Source organism: Panthera pardus, unplaced genomic scaffold (genome assembly GCF_024362965.1).
Source record: "Panthera pardus isolate Hobbes unplaced genomic scaffold, ASM2436296v1 HiC_scaffold_27, whole genome shotgun sequence".
Lineage (NCBI taxonomy): Eukaryota > Metazoa > Chordata > Mammalia > Carnivora > Felidae > Panthera > Panthera pardus.
In genome coordinates this window covers 1-20,618 of record NW_026526843.1, presented here as the reverse complement: position 1 = coordinate 20,618, position 20,618 = coordinate 1, and the positions used below count along the sequence as shown (strand labels likewise).

The following is a 20,618-nucleotide window of genomic DNA, read 5'->3' as shown; positions in this document are numbered from 1 at the left end:
CCTGACCCGGGGGCCGGGCGACCCTGGGGGCGGCTGGGTGAAGAGCCCTGACGGGAGCAGAGAACCCATGTGCCGCCTGAGCCTGTCGGGTGCCTGTGTGGAGGCTGGGGTGCCTGAGCCCCCCACCGTGTGCACCCCGCGCGCCCAGCCACGCTCGTGGGAGCAGATGCCGCGCTGATGCCACACGCGGTCAGCCCCGGGTGAGAGGGCATCCATCGCACCTGGGCCCCAAGGCCCCCGTCCCCCCACGGGCCTCAGGTGCAGACACCGAAGACGAGATTCCCCACTGCGGTGGCCCCGTGCGGGCGTGTTGGGTCCCGATTTCTGAGCTGGCCTCTCAGACCCCCAGCCCTGCAGGGCGTCCCCCCCTGCCAGGCCCCTCGGGGAGCCCCCCACCCGGATCACTGCCTGGGCCCCCGCTCAGCGTTGGCGGGGGGAGGGGGGGAGGGGGGAGGGGGACGGCTCGGCAGGTCACGTCCTGGGGAGCACACAGCACATCGGGTGTGGGCGTGGGGGACGGAAGGGGACAGATGGTGCCCTGGGTGGCAGGCCTCACGCGGCCCGGCTGCAGGGCCCGCTCTGGGCCGACCTGGCTGCTGCTCGTGGGTCCCGGCCCCAGGGGACAGGCGGCAGCACTGAGGGGCTGTTTCCGGGCAGGGGGCACTCGCTCCCGGGTCCCTGCGAGGCCCCAGAGCCTGGGGCAGGGGCCTCGCCTCGCGGTGGAGCTCTGCCGGGGCGGGGGTTTGTGTCCGGGGCCGCGCAGCCGGCGCGAGTTCCATTTGGGGTTCGGGACACCCGCAGCTGCCTTTTCCCTGCCCACGGGGTCCCTTGTCGTGGGGGCAGACGCTCGTCACGCGGGGTGTCAGAGGGCCCCCCCCCCCCCCACCCGGAGCCAGGCGGCGGCCCCCGTGAGTCGCCGGCTGCGGACGGCGCCCGTCCGGGGCCGGGCCCGTGTGCTTGGAGAGGAGGCGCCCGCCGGCCGCCCGGGCCGCCCCGCGTCCCCGCGCGCACACGCACACGACTCACCCGTCGTCCCACGGCTCTGCCGCAGCCTCCTCGGCCACCAGATGTCGTACTCCTCAGCCGCGTACTTCTCCCAGTCGGAGAGCTCGGGGCCCTCGCTCTCGCTCTCCTGGATGCGACACGGGCGTCATGCGGCGCGCACGCGGCCAGCCCCCCCCCCCCGCGCTCCCTGCCACGCCTGCCCCGCTCACCCTGAGCAGCGACACCTGCTCCTTCTGCTCGTGGTCCAGGTATTTCTCGATGTTGAAGAAGGTGTCAAAGAACACGTGGGCCAGTTTGCAGTTTTTCAGGTCGTGGAGCGTGATCTTCCCTGCGGGACGTGAAGCGTTTTCAGGACGGCTACTCCCGGGGGCGCGTTCACGAGGGTCTGTCGGGGGGGGGGCGGGGCGGTCCGCGTCCTAACTCGCCGAGAAACCCACGCCCAGCACTGCACTTTGTGACACCACCGGGCCAAACGCACTCGCACACGTGTGGCCCGGAATGGGAGGAGCAGCGCAGGAACAGAGCGGAAGTCGGCCACCAGGGGGCGCCCAGCACTGCACCTTGTGACACCACTGGGCCAAACGCACTCGCGCGAGAGGGTCCCCGGTGTGGCCGGACGGCTGGGGTGGGGGTGGGGGGGGCCGCAGCCGGGACCAGAGGCCTGGGGTCCTGAACAGTCGCGCGAGAGGGTCCCCGGTGTGGGCGGACGGCTTGGGGGGGGGGGGCAGCCGGGACCAGAGGTCTGGGGTCCTGTGTGGCCCGGAATGGGAGCGAGGACGCACGTGGAGGAGCAGCGCGGGGAACAGAGCGGAAGTCGGCCACCAGGGGGCGCCCAGCACTGCACCTTGTGACACCACTGGGCAAAACGCACTCGCGCGAGAGGGTCCCCGGTGTGGGCGGACGGCTTGGGGGGGGGGGGGGCAGCCGGGACCAGAGGCCTGGGGTCCTGTGTGGCCCAGAATGGGAGCGAGGACGCACGTGGAATGGGAGCGAGGACGCACGTGGAGGAGCAGCGCAGGAACAGAGCGGAAGTCGGCCACCAGGGGGCGCCCAGCACTGCACCTTGTGACACCACTGGGCAAAACGCACTCGCGCGAAAGGGTCCCCCGTGTGGGCGGACGGCTTGCGGGGGGGGGGGGGGGCAGCCGGGACCAGAGGCCTGGGGTCCTGTGTGGCCCGGAATGGGAGCGAGGACGCACGTGGAGGAGCAGCGCGGGAACAGAGCGGAAGTCGGCCACCAGGGGGCGCCCGCCACCCGCATCACGGCGCCACCGACCGGGGACAGCAGCAGGGCCCGCAAGCTGCGGCCAGGACCCCGGGACGAGAGGCGGACACAGCCAACACCCCAAGACCGCGTTTCCCCCAGACACGGAAACGCGACAGGAACGGCGGCCTCACGGCCCGGGAACAGTGTGCCTCTGTCCCTGCCACGGTGCCCTGCGGCCCTTCCTGGTGCCACCGCGGGCCTCCCCGTGGGCCACGGGGCTTCTCGGCTGCGGGGTGTCACGCCCCCCCCCCCCCCGACTCCCTGGCCGACCCCGCGGTGCAGGCGCCCCGGGCAGGGACCGGGGCCGGTCGGGGAAGGGGGTGGGGCCGGCGTGCGCGGGGCTGTCCCGCCCCGGGAGTCCGGGCTCCGTGTCGCCAAGGTGGCGAACGCGGGAGCCCAGAGGCGAGACCCAGGGTCGGGGACGCCCAGCTTCGTGACGCCGGCGGGACGGGGTCCTCAGCTGACAGCACACGGCCTTTCACAGGGGGGGCCGGGCCGAGGGGACACGGGGGCCCGGGAGGGCGCCGGAAGCCACGGAACAGGGGCCACCGCAGCGCACCCCGCCCTGGGTGGGGTCTCGTCACGTGGCGGGGGCGAGCCCTCCCCAAGGTCCCCGACGCGAGCGGCGCGGGCCGTTCCCAGAGGGGGCGTCCCCCACATCAGGGGGCCTGTCCTCCGCCACGACCGTGTCTCTCCCTCAGGGGGCACCGCGCGTCACACGGGGTGTCCCGTTTCGTGGCGGACCCTCGCGCACGCGCACTGGCCCGCACCCGGCGGCGGCCCCTCCCACGGGAGGAGCGGCCCCTCCCACGGGGGTCCCGCCCACAGGAGGCATCGCTGGGAGAGGGGCGCGTTTGCTCCCTCACTCATGGGGGGGGGACGTGCCTCCCACAAGGGGGGGCACCCCCACACGCGAGCACACGTCACACGGGTGTCCCCCCACATGTCACAGGGGTCCTTCCCGCACACAGCACGGGCACCCCGTCTCAGGGGAGGGACATCTCACGCCCAAGGGGGGATCGCCTCACACACGGGGGCGGGGGGAGGGGGCATCTCCTCACTCTCGGGGGGGGGGGGGGGGGGGGGACATCTCATCACTCCCGGGGGGGGGGGGACATCTCCTCACTCCCGGGGGGGGGGGGGCATCTCCTCACTCCCGGGGGGGGCGCATCGCATCTCCTCACTCCCGGGGGGGGGGGGGGGATCTCCTCACGGGGCGAGGGGCATCTCCTCACGGGGGGGGGGGCATCTCCTCCCTCCCGGGGGGGGGGGCATCTCCTCACTCTCGGGGGGGGGCATCTCCTCACTCTCGGGGGGTGGGGACATCTCCTCACTCCCGGGGGGGGCGCATCGCATCTCCTCACTCCCGGGGGGGGTATCTCCTCACGGGGCGAGGGGCATCTCCTCACGGGGAGGGGTGGGGGGGGCATCTCCTCCCTCCCGAGGGGGGGGGGCATCTCCTCACTCTCGGGGGGGGGGCATCTCCTCACTCCCGGGGGGGGGTGTCTCCTCACTCACGGGGGGGTGGCGTCTCCTCATCGGGGGGGGGCATCTCCTCACTCCCGGGGGGGGGGGCATCTCCTCACTCACGGGGGGGGGGGGGCGTCTCCTGACTCACGGGGGGGGGGGCATCTCCTCACTCGGGGGGGGGGGCATCTCCTCACGGGGGTGGGCATCTCACGGGGGGGTGGGCATCTCCTCACTCCCGGGGGGGGGGGGGATCTCGTCACTCCCGGGGGGGGGGGGGGCATCTCGTCACTCACGGGGGGGGGGGCATCTCCTCACTCACGGGGGGGGGGCATCTCCTCACTCACGAGGTGGGGGGGCATCTCCTCACTCCCGGGGGGGGGGTGTCTCCTCACTCACGGGGGGGTGGCGTCTCCTCACGGGGGTGGGCATCTCCTCACTCTCGGGAGGGGGGTATCTCCTCACTCCCGGGGGGGGCATCTCCTCACTCACGAGGGGGGGGGCATCTCCTCACTCTCGGGAGGGGGGCATCTCCTCACTCCCGGGGGGGGGCATGTCCTCACTCCCGGGGGGGGGGGCATCTCCTCACTCACGAGGGGGGGCATCTCCTCACTCTCGGGAGGGGGGCATCTCCTCACTCCCGGGGGGGGGGCATGTCCTCACTCCCAGGGGGGGGGGGCATCTCCTCACTCACGAGGGGGGCATCTCCTCACTCCCGGGGGGGGAATCTCGTCACTCACGGGGGGGGCATCTCCTCAGTCACGGGGGGGGGGCATCTCCTCACTCCCGGGGGGGGGGGCACCTCCTCACTCACGGGGGGAGGGGCATCTCCTCACTCCCGGGGGGGGGTATCTCCTCACTCCCGGGGGGGGCATCTCCTCACTCACGAGGGGGGGCATCTCGTCACTCCCGGGGGGGGGCATCTCCTCACTCACGGGGGGGGGCATCTCCTCACTCACGGGGGGGGGGGTATCTCCTCACTCCCGGGGGGGGGCATCTCCTCACGAGGGGGGGGCATCTCCTCACGGGGGTGGGCATCTCCTCACTCTCGGGAGGGGGGTATCTCCTCACTCCCGGGGGGGGGCATCTCCTCACTCTCGGGAGGGGGGCATCTCCTCACTCCCGGGGGGGGGGGGCATGTCCTCACTCCCGGGGGGGGGGCATCTCCTCACTCACGAGGGGGGGGCATCTCCTCACTCTCGGGAGGGGGGCATCTCCTCACTCCCGGGGGGGGGGGCATGTCCTCACTCCCGGGGGGGGGGGCATCTCCTCACTCACGAGGGGGGCATGTCCTCACTCCCGGGGGGGGCATCTCGTCACTCACGGGGGGGGCATCTCCTCAGTCACGGGGGGGGGGGCATCTCCTCACTCCCGGGGGGGGGGCACCTCCTCACTCACGGGGGGAGGGGCATCTCCTCACTCCCGGGGGGGGGTATCTCCTCACTCCCGGGGGGGGGGTATCTCCTCACTCACGAGGGGGGGGCATCTCGTCACTCTCGGGAGGGGGGCATCTCCTCACTCCCGGGGGGGGGGGCATGTCCTCACTCCCGGGGGGGGGGGGAGCATGTCCTCACTCCCGGGGGGGGCATCTCGTCACTCCCGGGGGGGGCATCTCAGTCACGGGGGGGGGGGCATCTCGTCACTCACGGGGGGGGGCATCTCCTCACTCCCGGGGGGGGGGCATGTCCTCACTCACGGGGGGGGCATCTCCTCACTCACGGGGGGGGTATCTCCTCACTCACGGGGGGGGGGGCATCTCGTCACTCACGGGGGGGGGGCATCTCCTCACTCACGGGGGGGGGCATCTCCTCACTCACGGGGGGGGGCATCTCCTCACTCACGGGGGGGGCATCTCGTCACTCACGGGGGGGGGCATCTCCTCACTCACGGGGGGGGGGCATCTCCTCACTCACGGGGGGGGGCATCTCCTCACTCACGGGGGGGGGCATCTCCTCACTCACGGGGGGGGGCATCTCGTCACTCACGGGGGGGGGGGCATCTCGTCACTCACGGGGGGGGCATCTCCTCACTCCCGGGGGGGGGCATCTCCTCACTCACGGGGGGGGGGCATCTCCTCACTCACGGGGGGGGGTATCTCCTCACTCCCGGGGGGGGGCATCTCCTCACGAGGGGGGGGCATCTCCTCACTCATGGGAGGGGGGGACATCTCACAGGGGCGGGGCATGTCCTCACTCACGTGGGGGGATCTCACACGGGGGCATCCCTTCCGCGTAGGGGCAGCAGCGTCTCCTCCCAGGGACGTTACCTTCGCTCTGGGGCTTCACCAGGTCCAGCATCTGGCACAGGCAGTCCTCGAAGGGCAGGGCCTCGATGGCCATGCTGTCCAGCCTGCGGCACTGCTCCTCGTAGAAGTACTCCAGCTCGAACATGGACAGGGCCCCGTCCCCGTCCAGGTCCATGCAGCGGAACCAGTACTCGATGCTGCGGTCACGGCAGGTCGGGGCGAGCCTCGGTCAGCCCGGCCGTCCGGGACGCGAGGACCCCGGCCCGGCCCCCCCCACCCCCCCACCCCCCCCACCCCCCCACCGGCCCGGGGCCGGCCTCGCCGGGACGCGGCCCTGCTGGCGCCCACGCTCGGGGACGACCGCCACCCCAGGGCTTCCGAGCGCCCTCCCTGAAGGACCGCGCGACAGCCGCCGAAACGCGTACCTGGTTGGAGTCTTTTTGTCTTCCTCAGAGATGAGAAACCAGACAAAGTCGGCGTAGCTGAGCTTTCCTTCCTTCTGGACTTTTCTGCCCCTGGGTTCCGGGCGAGAGCAGCAGACGGAACGGGGTCAGGGAGAAGCGGCCTGAGGCGGGACGTCCCCACCCGCTCCCCGCCATGAGTGGGGCCTGGCGTGCGGCCCGTCCTGCACTTGGCTCCCACGGGGGGAGGCCCGAGAGGACGCACGCCCCCACGGTGGGGGGTTACCCTGCGACCGCGGATGGGGCAGGGGTGGCCGCGCGGCCTCGGTCACGGCCGCCGCGTGGCCTCCGACGGCCCTACTCCAGGGCTCCCTCAGATGCCCCGGGCCTGACGTGACCCACCCACACGGGGCCGTCCTCAACCACCCCTCACTGATGACCTCTTGTGACAACAGCGTTCGCCCCCTTCTGACCTCACGTGACACAGACGTGCGTCCCCTCGTTTATGATCTCACGTAACAGACGCGTGTGTGTCCCCTCTGATATCACGTGACGGACCTACGTCTCCCTTTCCCTTGAGCTCACGTGACAATGGCAAGTATCCTCCCTTACGTGACCTTGTGTGACAACAGCACGTGTGTCCTCCTCATGACCTCACGTGACAAGAGCACTCAGGCTCGACACAGGACAAGATCACATGAGGCAGCGAACGAGACAGAACGGGACACAGGGCTCAGAACACGGGCCGCAAGCACCAGAAAGCCCAAGAAGCGGTGGCTGTGACACGTACCTGGTCACCGCCCCTGAGAATATCCTCTCGATCATCTTGGTGGACAGAGCTGTGGGAACGGAATCGGGCCGTGAGCCGCGTGCGCACGCCCGCGGTCATGGCCCGACCTCACGCGAGCGGGGCCGGCCGGGCGGGCTCGGGTCACGAACGCCGAGACCCGGGCCGGGCGGGGGTGCCACAGAGGGCCCGAGCCCCGCACGTGTCCTCCCCGGCGTGCGGTCCCCAGGACGGAGCCCAAATCCAAGCCGCGCGAGTGGAAAGCCGACCCGGGGGCTCCGAGAAGAAACGTGCCGGGAAGAGCCAACACGTGTCTATTCCCGCTTCCAGGTGCCCCGACTCCCAACTCTCTCCCTTCGTGATCAAAACCAAACGCGTCCAGCTGACCCCTCACAGAGGGGAGGTGACCGGCTGACCCCTGACAGAGGGGAGGTGACCGCATCGGTCAGCGGAGGTGCCGGGCCCGACCCGGCACTGAGCCGGGAGCTGCAACGACACACATTCATCCTCTCCCAGGGCTGCTTCCTCCTGAGGCCTGTCTCCTGGGCGTGTAGACGCCGTCTTCGCCCCGTGTCCTCACGCGGTCACCCCTCTGTGCGTGCCTGTGTCCTCGACCCCTCTTCTCGTAAGGACGCCAGCCCTATGGGATCAGGGCCCACTCGACTGACCCCATTTTACCTTAATCCCCTCTTTTTAAAAACCCCACCTCCACTGACAGGGCCATTCTGGGGTCCTGGGAGGCGTGGCTCCGAAAACGAACGGGGGGTGGGGCCCAGAGCAGCCCGTTCCAAGCACCGTGCCCACAAGACAGGGAAACGAAGACAGCGTCTGCCACGTCTCCCAATTCATGCTACGCCGATGAACGTCGCCCTGATACGAAATGACCGGATGCTACAAGAGGCTCAACTGTGTCTCCCCAAAACACACGCCTGCATCCTGGTTCCTGGCATCCGGACGCGGGTCCTTAATTGGCAACAGGTGTTTGCAGACGTGATTAAGTGAAAGACCTGAAACGAGCTCACCCCGAATGATCAAGATGGCCCTAAAGACAATGAGCGTCCTCGTAAGAGACAGAAGAGAGACGCAGACACAGAGGAGAAGCCATGTGAAGGCGGAGGCAGAGACGGGAGGGACACGGCCACGAGTCCAGGGACGCCTGGAGCCTCAAAAGTTGGAACAGGCAGGAAGGACCCTCCCCCTGGAGCCTCTGGAGGGAGCACAGCCCTGCCAACCTGGATCTCGGTGGCCCTGCCCCTCCTGGATCCCAACACCCCTGCCCTGCCTGGATCTCAGTGGCCCTCCCCTGCCTGGATCTCAGCGGCCCTGCCCTGCCTGGATCTCAGCGGCCCTGCCCTGCCTGGATCTCAGCGGCCCTGCCCTGCCTGGATCTCAGCAGCCCGGCCCTGCCTAGACCTCAGTGGTCCTGCTCCTCCTGAATCTCAGTGGCCCTGTCCTGCCTGGATCTCAGTGGTCCTGCCCCTCCTGGGTCTCAGCGGCCCTGCCCCTCCTGGATCTCAGCGGCCCTGCCCTGCCTGGATCTCAGCAGCGCTGCCCTTCCTGGATCCCAGTGGCCCTGCCCCTCCTGGATTCAATGGTCTTGCCCTTCCTGGATCTCAGCGGCCCTTCCCTGCCTGGATCTCAGTGGTCCTCCCTTGCCTGAATCCCAGGGGTCCTGCCCTGCCTGGATCTCAGCGGCCCGGCCCTGCCTGGATCTCAGCGGCCCGGCCCTACCTGGATCTCAGCGGCCCTGCCTGGATCTCAGACTGTGGTCTGCAGAAGTGGGGGAGGAGAACTTCCTGTCGCGGGATGGCCCCGGTTTGTGTGGAAACTTCTGCACAGCCGTCCTGGGCATCGCTGCTTCGTAAATTCCTTGACTCTGGAGTTTGGGTCTTCAGACAAAAACAGGATCCCGTTCTATTGCCTTAGACCCTGTGCTATGGCAGCCCCAGGAAACATGCCCTCTCACTTGGATGTGGAGATCCAGAGACTGAAAACATGGAGCCTCGAAGGAAACGTACCTTGTGGCTGCAGAGGACGGAGTCACCTCCAACCCCCTCCGCCTGGCTGCCACTGCCCACGTCAGACAACCCTGTGGGCCCCAACGCTCTCACAGGTGGGCCCGGCTTACGTGGGCAGGTCGGCCCCCCGCGTGTCCACGTGCTGCCGTCTTCCGTGTGCATGTGTCCCACGTGTGTCCCTGTCTCTAGTGCTGTGCCCCGCACGTCCCGTGTCTACCCCGTGGGTGCCCTGCACGTCCCCCGTGTCTGCCCGTCTCACGTATTGTGCCCCGAGCGTCCCGTGTGTCTCCATATCCCGTGTGCGCTGCGGGTCGCGCGTATGTCCGTGTCTCACAAACGCCCTGCAAGTGCCAAGTGTGTTCCTGTCTCACGCGTGCACGTCCCGCGTCTCCCGTGTGTGTCCCGCCACCACAGACCACTCCCAGAGACAGGAGAGGTGAACGGGAGAGGAAGGCGGTTTTAGGCCTCGGGCCACAGGCCCGGGGGAGGCGGCCATGGCCAGCGGCACCGGCCAGAGCCGAGTACCCGAGGGGCCGGCGCTCGTGGGCCCCCTTGTCCCACGCGGGCCGCGAGCTCACCGTGGTCATTGTGCCGGGCCAGGTCCTGGGAATCGATGAGAAGGTCGTGGTCCGTGTCCAGCTCCCAGAACTTGCAGTAAATCACATAGAAGTGCTCGTACGAGAAATACTCTGTCAGCTGGTTGATGTCTGCTTCCTCCTCCAAGAGCGCCACGTTCTGCCGACGCAAACCCAACGAACCTGCTACCCTCCTCTCGGCGCGATCCCCACGGGAGGGGGCCCCTCGTGGGTGGGACCGCCGGGCGGCTCACGTCACAACGGGCCCGAGGGGTGGGAGCACGGCACCCGGGTCGGGAGCCCACCCAGGCGAGGGTCTGGCCCGAGACTCGGCGCGGCTGCCGCTGGCTGCGAGAGGCAGTCCCTGCGGGCGTCCACGCTCTCACCGCTGCGGCCTCCCGATGAGGACGGGTCAGCCCCGTCCTCACTAACGTCCACACGTCCGTAGAACCCGAGTGAGGAGCGCACCCCGCACCCCAGTTCCCACGGTCCTGCAATGGATGCTGGGAGGTCGCTGGGTAGACGGTTGGGTAGAGGGTGGAGGATGAAGAACGGAACAACAGAATGATGGAAGAACGGTGGAGGGAGAACGGAAAGGTGGAGGATGGATGGAGGGAGGAGGGAGGAGGGAGGAGGGTGGAGGATGGAGGGAGGAGGGTCGGAGGATGGGTGGAGGAGGGTGGAGGATGGAGAGAGGAGGGTCAGAGGATGGGTGGAGGAGGGTGGAGAATGGATGCAGGGTGCACGGAGAAGGGTTGAGGATGGGTGGAGGAGGGTGGAGGATGGAGGGAGGAGGGTCGGAGGATGGGTGGAGGAGGGTGGAGAATGGATGCAGGGTGCACGGAGAAGGGTTGAGGATGGGTGGAGGAGGGTGGAGGATGGAGGGAGGAGGGTCGGAGGATGGGTGGAGGAGGGTGGAGAATGGAGAGAGGAGGGTCGGAGGATGGGTGGAGGAGGGTGGAGGATGGAGGGAGGAGGGTGGAGGATGGAGGGAGGAGGGTGGAGGATGGAGAGAGGAGGGTCGGAGGATGGGTGGAGGAGGGTGGAGAATGGATGCAGGGTGCACGGAGAAGGGTTGAGGATGGAGGGAGGAGGGAGGAGGGTGGAGGATGGAGGGAGGAGGGTCGGAGGATGGGTGGAGGAGGGTCGGAGGATGGGTGGAGGAGGGTGGAGAATGGATGCAGGGTGCACGGAGAAGGGTTGAGGATGGGTGGAGGAGGGTGGAGGAGCGATGGAGGACGGTCTAGGTTGGATGGAGGAGGATGCAGGAGGACGGAGGAGGACCAGAATGCAAGATGGCAGACGGAAAGGCAGATGGGTACGAAGAATGGGCGCACGTAGGCCCTGCGTCCCTGCTGGCCGGCCGCCTACCTGCAGGAACGTGCTTCTCCGGAGCTCCGCACACGTGATCCTCCCCGACCAGGACCTGTTGACGGTGTAGAAGATCCTCTGTATGACCTGCGGGGGAAAGGCCGTCAGCGGAGCGCCCGGACCCCCGGCGACGCAGAACCCCGTGTCTCCGGCCGAGGCCCCGCCCTGCACGTGCCCGACAGCCGCGTCAGGGAGGGGCGCGCTTCTGGGCCACGGGGAGGCGCCAAGGGGGCCACGGGGTCTGTCCGCCCACTAGCAGCGGCCCGGCCCGCTCAGGTGGGCCCGTGCGGGCGACGGACGCACCTGAGCTGGGATGGGGCCGTGGTCAGGACTTCCCGGAAGGCCAGGAGTCCTCACGGCGCGCTCAGGGAACGACCCGCTCCGACCACGTCCACAAACGCAACTCGCCACCGGGTCGGGAGCGTCAGCGGAAGGCCGGAGAGGGCTGCACACCAGGCTCGGCTCTGAATCCCAGATGGGGACGGCCTGTCCTCACCTGTCCTCACCCAGGACATCCGTTACCTGTCGTCACCTGTCCTCGTCCCAGGATATACCCTCACCTGTCACCTGTCCTCGTCCCAGGACATCTCTCACCTGTCATCACCTGTCCTCGTCCCAGGACATCCCTCACCTGTCCTCACCTGTCCTCGTCCCAGGACATCCCTCACCTGTCTCACCTGTCCTCGTCCCAGGACATCCCTCACCTGCCCTCACCTGTCCTTGTCCCAGGACACCTACCCCTTGCCTTTGTCCCAAGACATCCCTCACCTGTCCCTGCCCGTGAGGACAGAATGTGCGCGAAGGGTGCACATACAAAGCCTTGTGCGTGTTCGGCACCCAGCGTCCTTGGTTACCACTCACAACTGCGGTCACCTTCCCTTCACGATGACCCCTGATGCCAGTGACAGGGGAACCAGGACAGGATGGCGTGTGGCCTCCCCAGGCAAACACAGAGCTCCTCTCGTGCACATCCTGTGTCACAGAATGCGCGTGTGTACCCGGCCAGAAAGCCCACCCGCACGCCAGGCTCAGGCACTGGGGAGAGGGGAGCCCGCTCGGGAGGAGAGTGCTGGCTGGCGGGCGAGGGCCAGGCCCTTCGTCCCAGGCCGCCCTCTCATGTGCCCAGGGGCTGGGGACAGGGCCGGGCAGTGAGTCCCCTGCCTCCCGGGCAGGCCGGCCCCTGGCCACGACGCTTCAAAGAGCAGGTAAGTGCCGTCCCAGAGCTGAGACGTCCTCCCAGGCTCAGCGGCCCCAGCCCAGCCCTCTCCCGCCCAGGGAGGGAGAGCAGACAGGTCTCGGGCACGCCCCCTCCCGCGTGCTAGAGTCTCACTGCTGGACGTGTGGCAAGACCCGGGAGGCGCTTCCCACGCTCGCGGTGCTCCGTGCCCACAGACGGGACCTCCGCCTCTCAGTGCCCCTCGCCCGGGACCCACCGGGGAGACGGTGCCGACGCCTCATTCACAGGTGAGAGAGCCGGGGTCGGAAGGGCCACGGCCCGGGCACCCGGGGGCAGCGGACTGTGTCTGTGTACTCACGGTGGTGATGTAGCGGGAGTGGAACTCAGACGCCTCCTTCAGGAAGGCCAGGCCCGGGTGCGTGTTCACCACGTCCTGCGCACGCGAGACAAGACGGAGGTGGGGGACGCGCACCGTGCCCGCCGAGCCCCGGAGCCCGTCTGCCGCCTGCCCCCACGGCTTCCGCACGGACGCCCGCCAGGCGTGGCGGCGGCTGTGAGCGTGTCGCTGCCTCAGCCCACGGGCTCGGAGACCACGGCCGGTTTCCGGGAGCCCGCACGGCACCTGTCCCCAGCAGCTGAGACCCGACGGGACAAACACGGAACGGCCCCCACGCAGCGGCACGCGTGCGACACCCTCACTTCCGAGCGGCACCCACGGGAGCCTTCAGGTCACGTCTGCGGGGATGAGGGCGCTACCGGGAAGGGCCGCGTGGAAAATGCCGTGACGCGAGAACCGCCCATGCTTGAGGACTGCGCTCAGGCTGCCTGACGCCCTGCACGGGCGTGGAGGGGAGGGGAGCGGAGCGCCGCGCGCGGAGGACGTTCTGGAACACCACAGCCAGCGCCTACGCCGCAGGAGAGCCCGCCAGGGGCCGGACTCCCCCCTCCACGGCCCCACCACTCACACACGCTCGCACCGCGCGGGGCACGTGCGGTCCCGCCAGCGACGCGTGCTCGAAGGGGCGGGTCCCCGAGCCGTGTGTGTGGAACGCGCTACGCTGAGGAAAGGGAGCCCCGTCTCGCAGCTGGCACGCGGCGCGGAGGCAGGGGCAGAGCCGTGAGGAGGGGAGAAGGTGCCTGCGGCGCAGACGTGGGGCGCACCTGTAGGAAGGGGACGAAGTCCTCCTGCACCAGGTAGTGACAGCCGGGATTCATGAGCAGGTGGACGAACTTGGCCGCGTCGTCGTGACAGTTCTGGAGGATCCTGCAGCGACAGAGGACATGCCGGCGGTCCCCCCACGCCACGTCCACGAGGCCCCTCCCAGACGCGGGCGGCGGACGGACGCCGGGCCCCCCACCCTGGAGTCAGCCCCCTGCTCTCGCCATCTCGGCCGCAGGAGCCCGGGCCCGTGACGTCCCCCCTCCCGACACCCGCCCCCCGTGCTCCCGCCTGGGACTCACTTTCTCCACATGGCGACGAACTTGTGCACGGACACGGAGCCCGTGCGCTCTCCCCCGGCACTGCAGAAGAGCGGTCCCTTCCAGTACAGCGGGCAGCCGCAGGCCTATGGGACGGGGGCACAAGCGGGCGGTCAGCGCCTCCCGGGCCCCCACCGCAGCCACCACACCCCGCGCTCCCACGGGGACAACGCAGACAACTTCTGCTGCGCCAAGACCCCTCTGGAAGCCCATGAGCCCTGCACACACAAGCTCCAGTGAGCCGCGAAACACACGGTTCCCCGTGCACCAGGGACAGCATCTGTCCATCGGGTGACGGGAAGGCAGCTCGAGGACGGGGAACGGACCACCCCCTGACCAGCACACAGCCTACCGGCAGGCAACCAGCAGGTGCCCAAACTCTGCACGTCTAGAAACAGCTCATGATAAACACGGATGATAGGACAGACAGCGTAAATTAGGAAGGGCTCCGAAATGCAACAGTGAAAACGCCGTCCATCGGATTCACCAAAGGAGCACTGACAGGGGCGTTCGGCCCGCGCAGCAGCACAGAAGGCTAAACGCTGGCAATCCAAGCTCCTACTGCAAAAAAGCAAACAAAAGAAGAAACACAGAACAGGCAGAAATGAAGACGAAAGAGAGCAAATATCTTAATACGGAAAATCAGCAAAACCGAAAGTCGGTTCTTTGAAGATCGAAAAAAGACCGTAACGCCCCTCAGAAAAACTCGTCAAGAACTAAAGAAAACAAGTTACGAATGTCCGCTGTCACGGCAGTTCCCACAGGCGACAGAAAGGCAGGAAGCGCAGGATACCAATGACTTCACGCCAACACGTGCCACAGCTTTGGGGATACGCACAGACTCCCGGATCCAGGGGTCTAACCAAACGGACACAAGAAAAGGTCTGAACAGTTCTATGCAGCTGCAAAAAAACAAGCCTTAACTCCAAAGTTTCCCACAAAGAAAAGTCCGGGCCCCAAAAGTCCGCCAATGAGCTTGTTGAAATATTTATGGAAGAAATCACATGCACCGCACACAAACTGTTCCAGAGACTGAACGTAAGGGGCACGTGCTAATTCTCGTTACGAGGGCTGCACATATACTGACGTGGGTCAGGAACGCAAGGAGCATTAGGAGCCGGTTGTCCATCGCGATCAGTAATGCAGAAATCCTACAGAAAACGCATCGTGAACAGATTGAACTCGGCCATTAAACAAACAGCGATGAAGAAACAGCACACGGAGAAACTAAGAACAGAGACGTACCTTCTTCTTTTAATGTTTTTTTGTAACGTCTACCCCCAGTGTGGGGCGCGAACGCACAGCCCTGAGACCAAGAGTCACGCACGCCACAGCCTGGGCCAGCCAGCTGCCGCAGGAACACTTATCGCGATGAAGGGAATCCACAGAAGGCCCGTGGCTCACGTCACGTGCCAGGGTGACGCGTGCAGGCCCCGTGCCTGAGCCGGGACCCGAGCCAGGGCACCGGTGCCGCAGGCCGGCCCAGCCAGGCGCCGCGGCCGGAGAAGACAGGCCGCACAGGAGGCCCCGAGAGTGTGGAAGTCACAAACGTGTGGCAGGGCGTGCGGGAACGCGGAGGGACTCGGAGGGCAGTGAGGACGCGCCCGGGCCGAAGCGCAGCCACGTCGCCAGGTGCAAGCACCGTGTCCGCGAGGCCGTTCTGGGCCCACACGCTGGCAACAACCGGAAAACGAACTCGTCCGCAGCGCCGTGTGCGAAACGCATCCAGAAACCCGTCAAGCGCGCACCCCACACGGTGTCACGTGTGCACAGAGCCGGGCACAGATCTTTGCCGGGACACCGAGGACCCCGTGCCGGGCCCCCGCGGTGGACGAGCCGACGCCGGTTCCCGGAACGAGCGACCCACGGGCTCGACGCGAGGCCAGCAAGCACGCAGCGGGTGTCTGTGGGACAGGGAAGCTCCTTTGAAGCTGCTGTGGGGACACGGAGGGCTTTGCAGGCTTACTGCTGAGTGACGTGCATGACCCAGGCGCATCTGGGCCAAGAGGGACCCGCCGGCCGCCGGGAACAGAGTGGGGAACAGATCGGACCCCGGCAACGGATCCCGCGGTTCGGGGGCAACGAGTGGGCTCCAACGGGAGTGCCGCGCCACCGGGAAAGCCGCCCTCACGCTGCGCCACGAGCAGCGTGCGACGGGTCCCCGTCCGGAACGGGACCGCCACGGCCGCAAACCCTCCGCGGGAACACGTGGCGAGCGGGTCAGCCTGGTCCTGGAGCTGCGAAGACAGACTCCCCACACAGGACGCGGAGCACCCTCGGCCCCGGAAGGAGGCGCGCGTCAGCTTCACGTCAGCACCGTCTGCCGGGAGATGCCGTCACACGAGGGAACGGAACCCACTGGCGGCAACGTGAGCGTCTGACCACAGCCACGGGCGGCATGTTCCGGAAGGGCCAGTCAAGGGGCCAAAGGCCGCCGCGGCCGCGCGTCAGCCCGAACAAGCAGTCACTCTGAGAACGGGACGCGCACACGGCCGTGCGCCTGCGAACACGCGCTCCGCCTCAGGGCTCGTGACGCAGACGCCAGGAACCGTGCGAGGAGGGATCAGGGCGGCCCGCACGGAAGCGGCCAGGTGTCCGCGAGCAGGGCCCTGCACGAACAGTCTGCACACCCACCCCCTTGGGGGTGCTGCCTTGGAGCCGGATCGCGGAGGAGAGCGCGGGGACCACACAGAAGCACCCGCGTGTTTTGGGTACACCCGAGCCAACGCTGCCTGGCGCAGGTGTCGAGGCATCGCACGGAGGCGGCGGCGCACGGAGGCGGCGTCGCACGGAGGGGACGCAGGGCCGCCCGAGTCACGACAGGTGATGGAGGAGACCGTCCAGAAGAGGGCTGGAGGGCTGACAGGGAGCGGCCGGAGGGAACTGTCCGTGGTGCCAGGAACATCTGGAGGCTCGCTCTGGGTGGTGGCCACGCGGATGTGGGGACATTCGCGGCAGTCGGGACCGGGGCTGACGGCCCCGAGGCGTCTCCCGGCTCCGTGAGTCCGTCCCCGAGGCGGTCTGCGCCCACGAAGCTCTGCGCTCTCCTGTGAGGGGGGCCCTCCGCGCACGCGTTCCCAGGTCGTGCCGGCCCGTCCTGCTGCCAACCAGCCCCACAGCCAGAAGGTTGGCCCTCAGGCGCTGGCCGCGGCCGACACCGCCCCTCAGGACGCTCTGTTAACTTTCTGAAACGAACGGCAGCCGTCACCTCTACGACGCCACCGACAGAAAACCAGCTTATGAACAAGTCCAAACAAGAAGACGCGTCACGTAAGGAGACTCGGCCCCTCACCCTGGGGTCTCTGTTATCCCCGCGAGGCGGCCCCAGAACAGAGTGGAAAACACAGCGCAAGCTAGTTAATGCCGGATGAGAAAGAGAGAGACGCACGGCACACTGATGCGCGAGACGCCCGTAAAGCCGTGTCTACGAGGAAGGTCACGGCACCGCACACGAACGTCAGTAAGGCCACAGCAGGCCGGAGCAGCCTCGTGCACGAAGCGGCGAGAACGCGGCGATCCCGGAGGGAGCCGAAGGCAGGGAGCCATCCCGAGAAGGCCGGAAGCCAGTGTGGCCGAACGCGGCCACAAAAACAACCCCGGAAGCGGAACGGCGGTCCTGGGAAAAGACCAGGAAAACCAGGCCGTGTGGCCGACGTGGTTCAGCACGCACACGGGAGACACACGCGCTGGACTGCACGTGCCAGGGCGGCCTCACTACGGCTTCTGACACGCTGGGTCTTATCGCAGCAGCTTAGCACCTGACGCGCCTGCACGGACACGTGGGACGCACGCCCTCAAGTCTCACGTGAGGACACGTCAATGTCCTCGGTCTACTAAGCACACAGGGGAAGGAAACTGTGGTGAGGAATTCAACGTAACCTTCCCAGAAAGAAACAAGGGTGACCCCAAGTGGGTCCCGTGCAGAATATTCAGGGAGCGAAACTGATCCCAAACACACAGTTCCGGAACACAGACTGGTAAGGAGCGCTTCCCGAGAAAGTGGATGAGGCCGGCCCGACAGCAAAGCAGACCAGAAATTCCAGGGACGGACGGCGGGAGACCCCAGTCGTGAACCGAGATGAGATTTAAGCCCCCGCGAGCCACTAGAAGCCGGAACCCGGGGCACGTAAAGCGGAGACGATGGTGTTTTTGATGAAACGGGGTTTATCACGGCTGCTGCCACCGTGGGATGGCCACCGGTCTGAGTCCACGGCTACAGATGAAGAAAGAGCCGCACTAGCACATCAACACGTGCAGGACAGCGCTGCCCAGACGTCAGCGCCACGTCATGACCGTGCACGGTAAAGGCCGGGGGCACGGATGGACCGACGGGGGCCCCCTGAGTGACGGCAGGTGGGGGAAGTCTGTAGGGACCTACCCCCAGCACGCTGCATCACAGGGACCACAGCCCACACCGGCACGGGATGGGCGGGCTCACTGCTTCCACACACCCACCCGACCGGGAGCCTAGAACTACCCCGTCCATGACACCGCACGACTCCACGGGAAGAGGACGGCCCAGTCCCGAGTGCCCACGTCCACAGCGTCCATGACTCCGTGCGACTCCACGGGAAGAGGACGGCCCAGTCCCGAGTGCCCGCATCCACACCGTCCATGATACCGCGCGACTCCACGGGAAGAGGACGGCCCAGTCCTGAATACCCATGTCCACACCGTCCATGACACCGCGCGACTCCACGGGAAGAGGATGGCCCAGTCCCGAGTGCCCACGTCCACACCGTCTATGACACCGTGAGACTCCGTGGAAAGAGGACAGCCCGGTCCCGAGTGCCCGCGTCCATGCTGTCTATAACACAGCATGATGAGGATGGCCCGTCTCGAGCGCCTGCGTCCACACCGTCTATGACACCGTGCGACTCTGTGGGAAGAGGACGGCCCGGTCCCGAGCGCCCGCATCTACGCCGTCTATGACACCGTGCGACTCCGTGGGAAGAGGACGGCCCGGTCCCGAGTGCCCACGTCCACGCCGTCCATGACACTGCGTGACTCCACGGGAAGAGGACGGCCCAGTCCCGAGTGCCCACGTCCACGCCGTCTATGACACCGTGAGACTCCGTGGGAAGAGGACAGCCCAGTCCCGAGCACCCGCATCCACGCCGTCTATGACACCGTGCGACTCCGTGGGAAGAGGACGGCCCGGTCCCGAGTGCCCGCGTCCATGCTGTCTATAAGACAGCGTGATGAGGACGGCCCGTCCCGAGTGCCCGCGTCCACACCGTCCATGACACCGCACGACTCCGTGGGAAGAGGATGGCCCAGTTAAGATGCATGAGTAACACGAGCAGGGATGTCGTCAGGGATGCACAGTTAGAAAGGAACGCGAGGTAAGATGACGGCTGCCGTTAGTCAAGAGGAAACCGTTAAGCGGCCAACCCTGAGCCCTGCCTACACACCCATGACAACGGTGCTGAGCTGGGAACGTGCGTGTCCCCAGAATTCCTACGCGGATGTGTGAGCCCCAGGGCACGCGTGTCAAAGCTCCTCACACCGCGTGCAGGGCGCGTGAGCCGCGTCGGGCGCTCAGTTACACCTCCAGGAAACCGCCGAGCAGGGAAACGACGGTGCGCTGACGCAAATAAACGCAAGAGAAGGTTTTCAACGTAATCGTGAGGAAATGAAAATAGAGCTCCCGCAAGTTCACGCGCACACGCGCCAGAACGGCTGAAAACAGGAAGTGCGGAAAGCAAGCGCTGGCGGGGGTCACGGGAGAGCTGGCGCTCGAGCACCGTGGCCGGAGACGCGCCGTGAACCGCCACTCTGCACAGCGCTGACGCCGTTTCTGGTCCAACCGGTCACCCGCAGCTCAGGTCTGAGTGTCTGCTTCCTGACACGTGCAGACGTGTGCACACGCACAAGCCCAGGTTTATTCTGGAAGAAGGGAGTAAAGAGGACATGAAAACATAAAGCAGTCATCCAGGAGGCTGGTGGACGTTCACGGGAAACCGTAAGTTCGTCTCCCAGTCACGAAAGGAAGCAGAAATGAACAGCCCAGAGCAAAGGCTCATACGTGCCGACTCGATAAAGACTCTAAAAAACGATGCGAGATGAGAAAAGCTTTGAAGCAACAGATGCACGCGCTACACAAGGGACCACCGCAGACACAGCACGCATGAGGAGAACCGAGTCCAGAAATCAAAACCATGCACAGACTGATGCCGCCTACGAGACACGAGGAGAGAATGACGCTCTCGCGTAAAGCCTGTGCCCTCGAGGACGGGCTCTGGGCCATGCGAGGGGACACACGCCCCGGGTTCCCACATGGTCCCAGAGGAGGCAGCGAGGGACGTGACGACGGAAGGAGGACACTTGACAGGCGGAGACCCGCGAACCCCAAACGGGGCAAGACCCACCACACGAGGGGGGACCACGCGCACGTCTCGCTGAACCGCCATCGCTGAAGCGCCCCAGACAAAATGTCCGCGAGTCAGGAGACACGCACACCAGCCGGGCCCCGGAACGCCACTTCCTGCGTATCTGACGTCAGGCGTCAGACATCCGCCACCGGAGCCTGGTGACAACACGCGTCTGCAGCGTGACCTGCTCACCCCTGCTCGTCCCAAGCACACGGATGACGTGAAATGACGCGCACACGTGGTGCCCATCGCAGGGTCACCGCGACGGCCAGCGGCCCCTGTGTGTGTCCCTGCGACGAGGGGGCCGGTGAACGCAGACTGCGGCTTGTGCCCGTGGCTGAGTGCTATGAGTGTGCAGGAAGAAGGGGCGCAGTCCTCGCGGGGCACCAAGTCCAGGGCATCACGCCAGGCCCCCCTGCTTCCCGCGGGGGCTCCGGGGACGACGTGAAGAT

At 67.1% G+C, this 20,618-nt stretch overlaps 1 protein-coding gene across 1 annotated transcript in view; it reads right to left on the bottom strand.

Moving 5' to 3' along the window:
* Positions 1 to 20,205, bottom strand: part of LOC128772498 (uncharacterized) — a 29,664-nt gene extending 9,459 nt beyond the window's left edge. Inside the window, 17 exon segments of the mRNA XM_053891953.1 lie at positions 557 to 827; positions 1,027 to 1,069; positions 1,072 to 1,132; positions 1,215 to 1,333; positions 6,006 to 6,181; positions 6,410 to 6,499; positions 7,176 to 7,224; positions 9,769 to 9,925; positions 11,137 to 11,223; positions 12,672 to 12,746; positions 13,475 to 13,577; positions 13,775 to 13,878; positions 15,258 to 15,465; positions 15,890 to 16,112; positions 16,281 to 16,892; positions 17,288 to 17,408; positions 20,164 to 20,205. Of these exon segments, the coding sequence (XP_053747928.1) occupies positions 557 to 827; positions 1,027 to 1,069; positions 1,072 to 1,132; positions 1,215 to 1,333; positions 6,006 to 6,181; positions 6,410 to 6,499; positions 7,176 to 7,224; positions 9,769 to 9,925; positions 11,137 to 11,223; positions 12,672 to 12,746; positions 13,475 to 13,577; positions 13,775 to 13,878; positions 15,258 to 15,465; positions 15,890 to 16,112; positions 16,281 to 16,892; positions 17,288 to 17,408; positions 20,164 to 20,205 (2,541 nt within the window).
* Between the last annotated feature and the right edge of the window lie 413 nt (positions 20,206 to 20,618).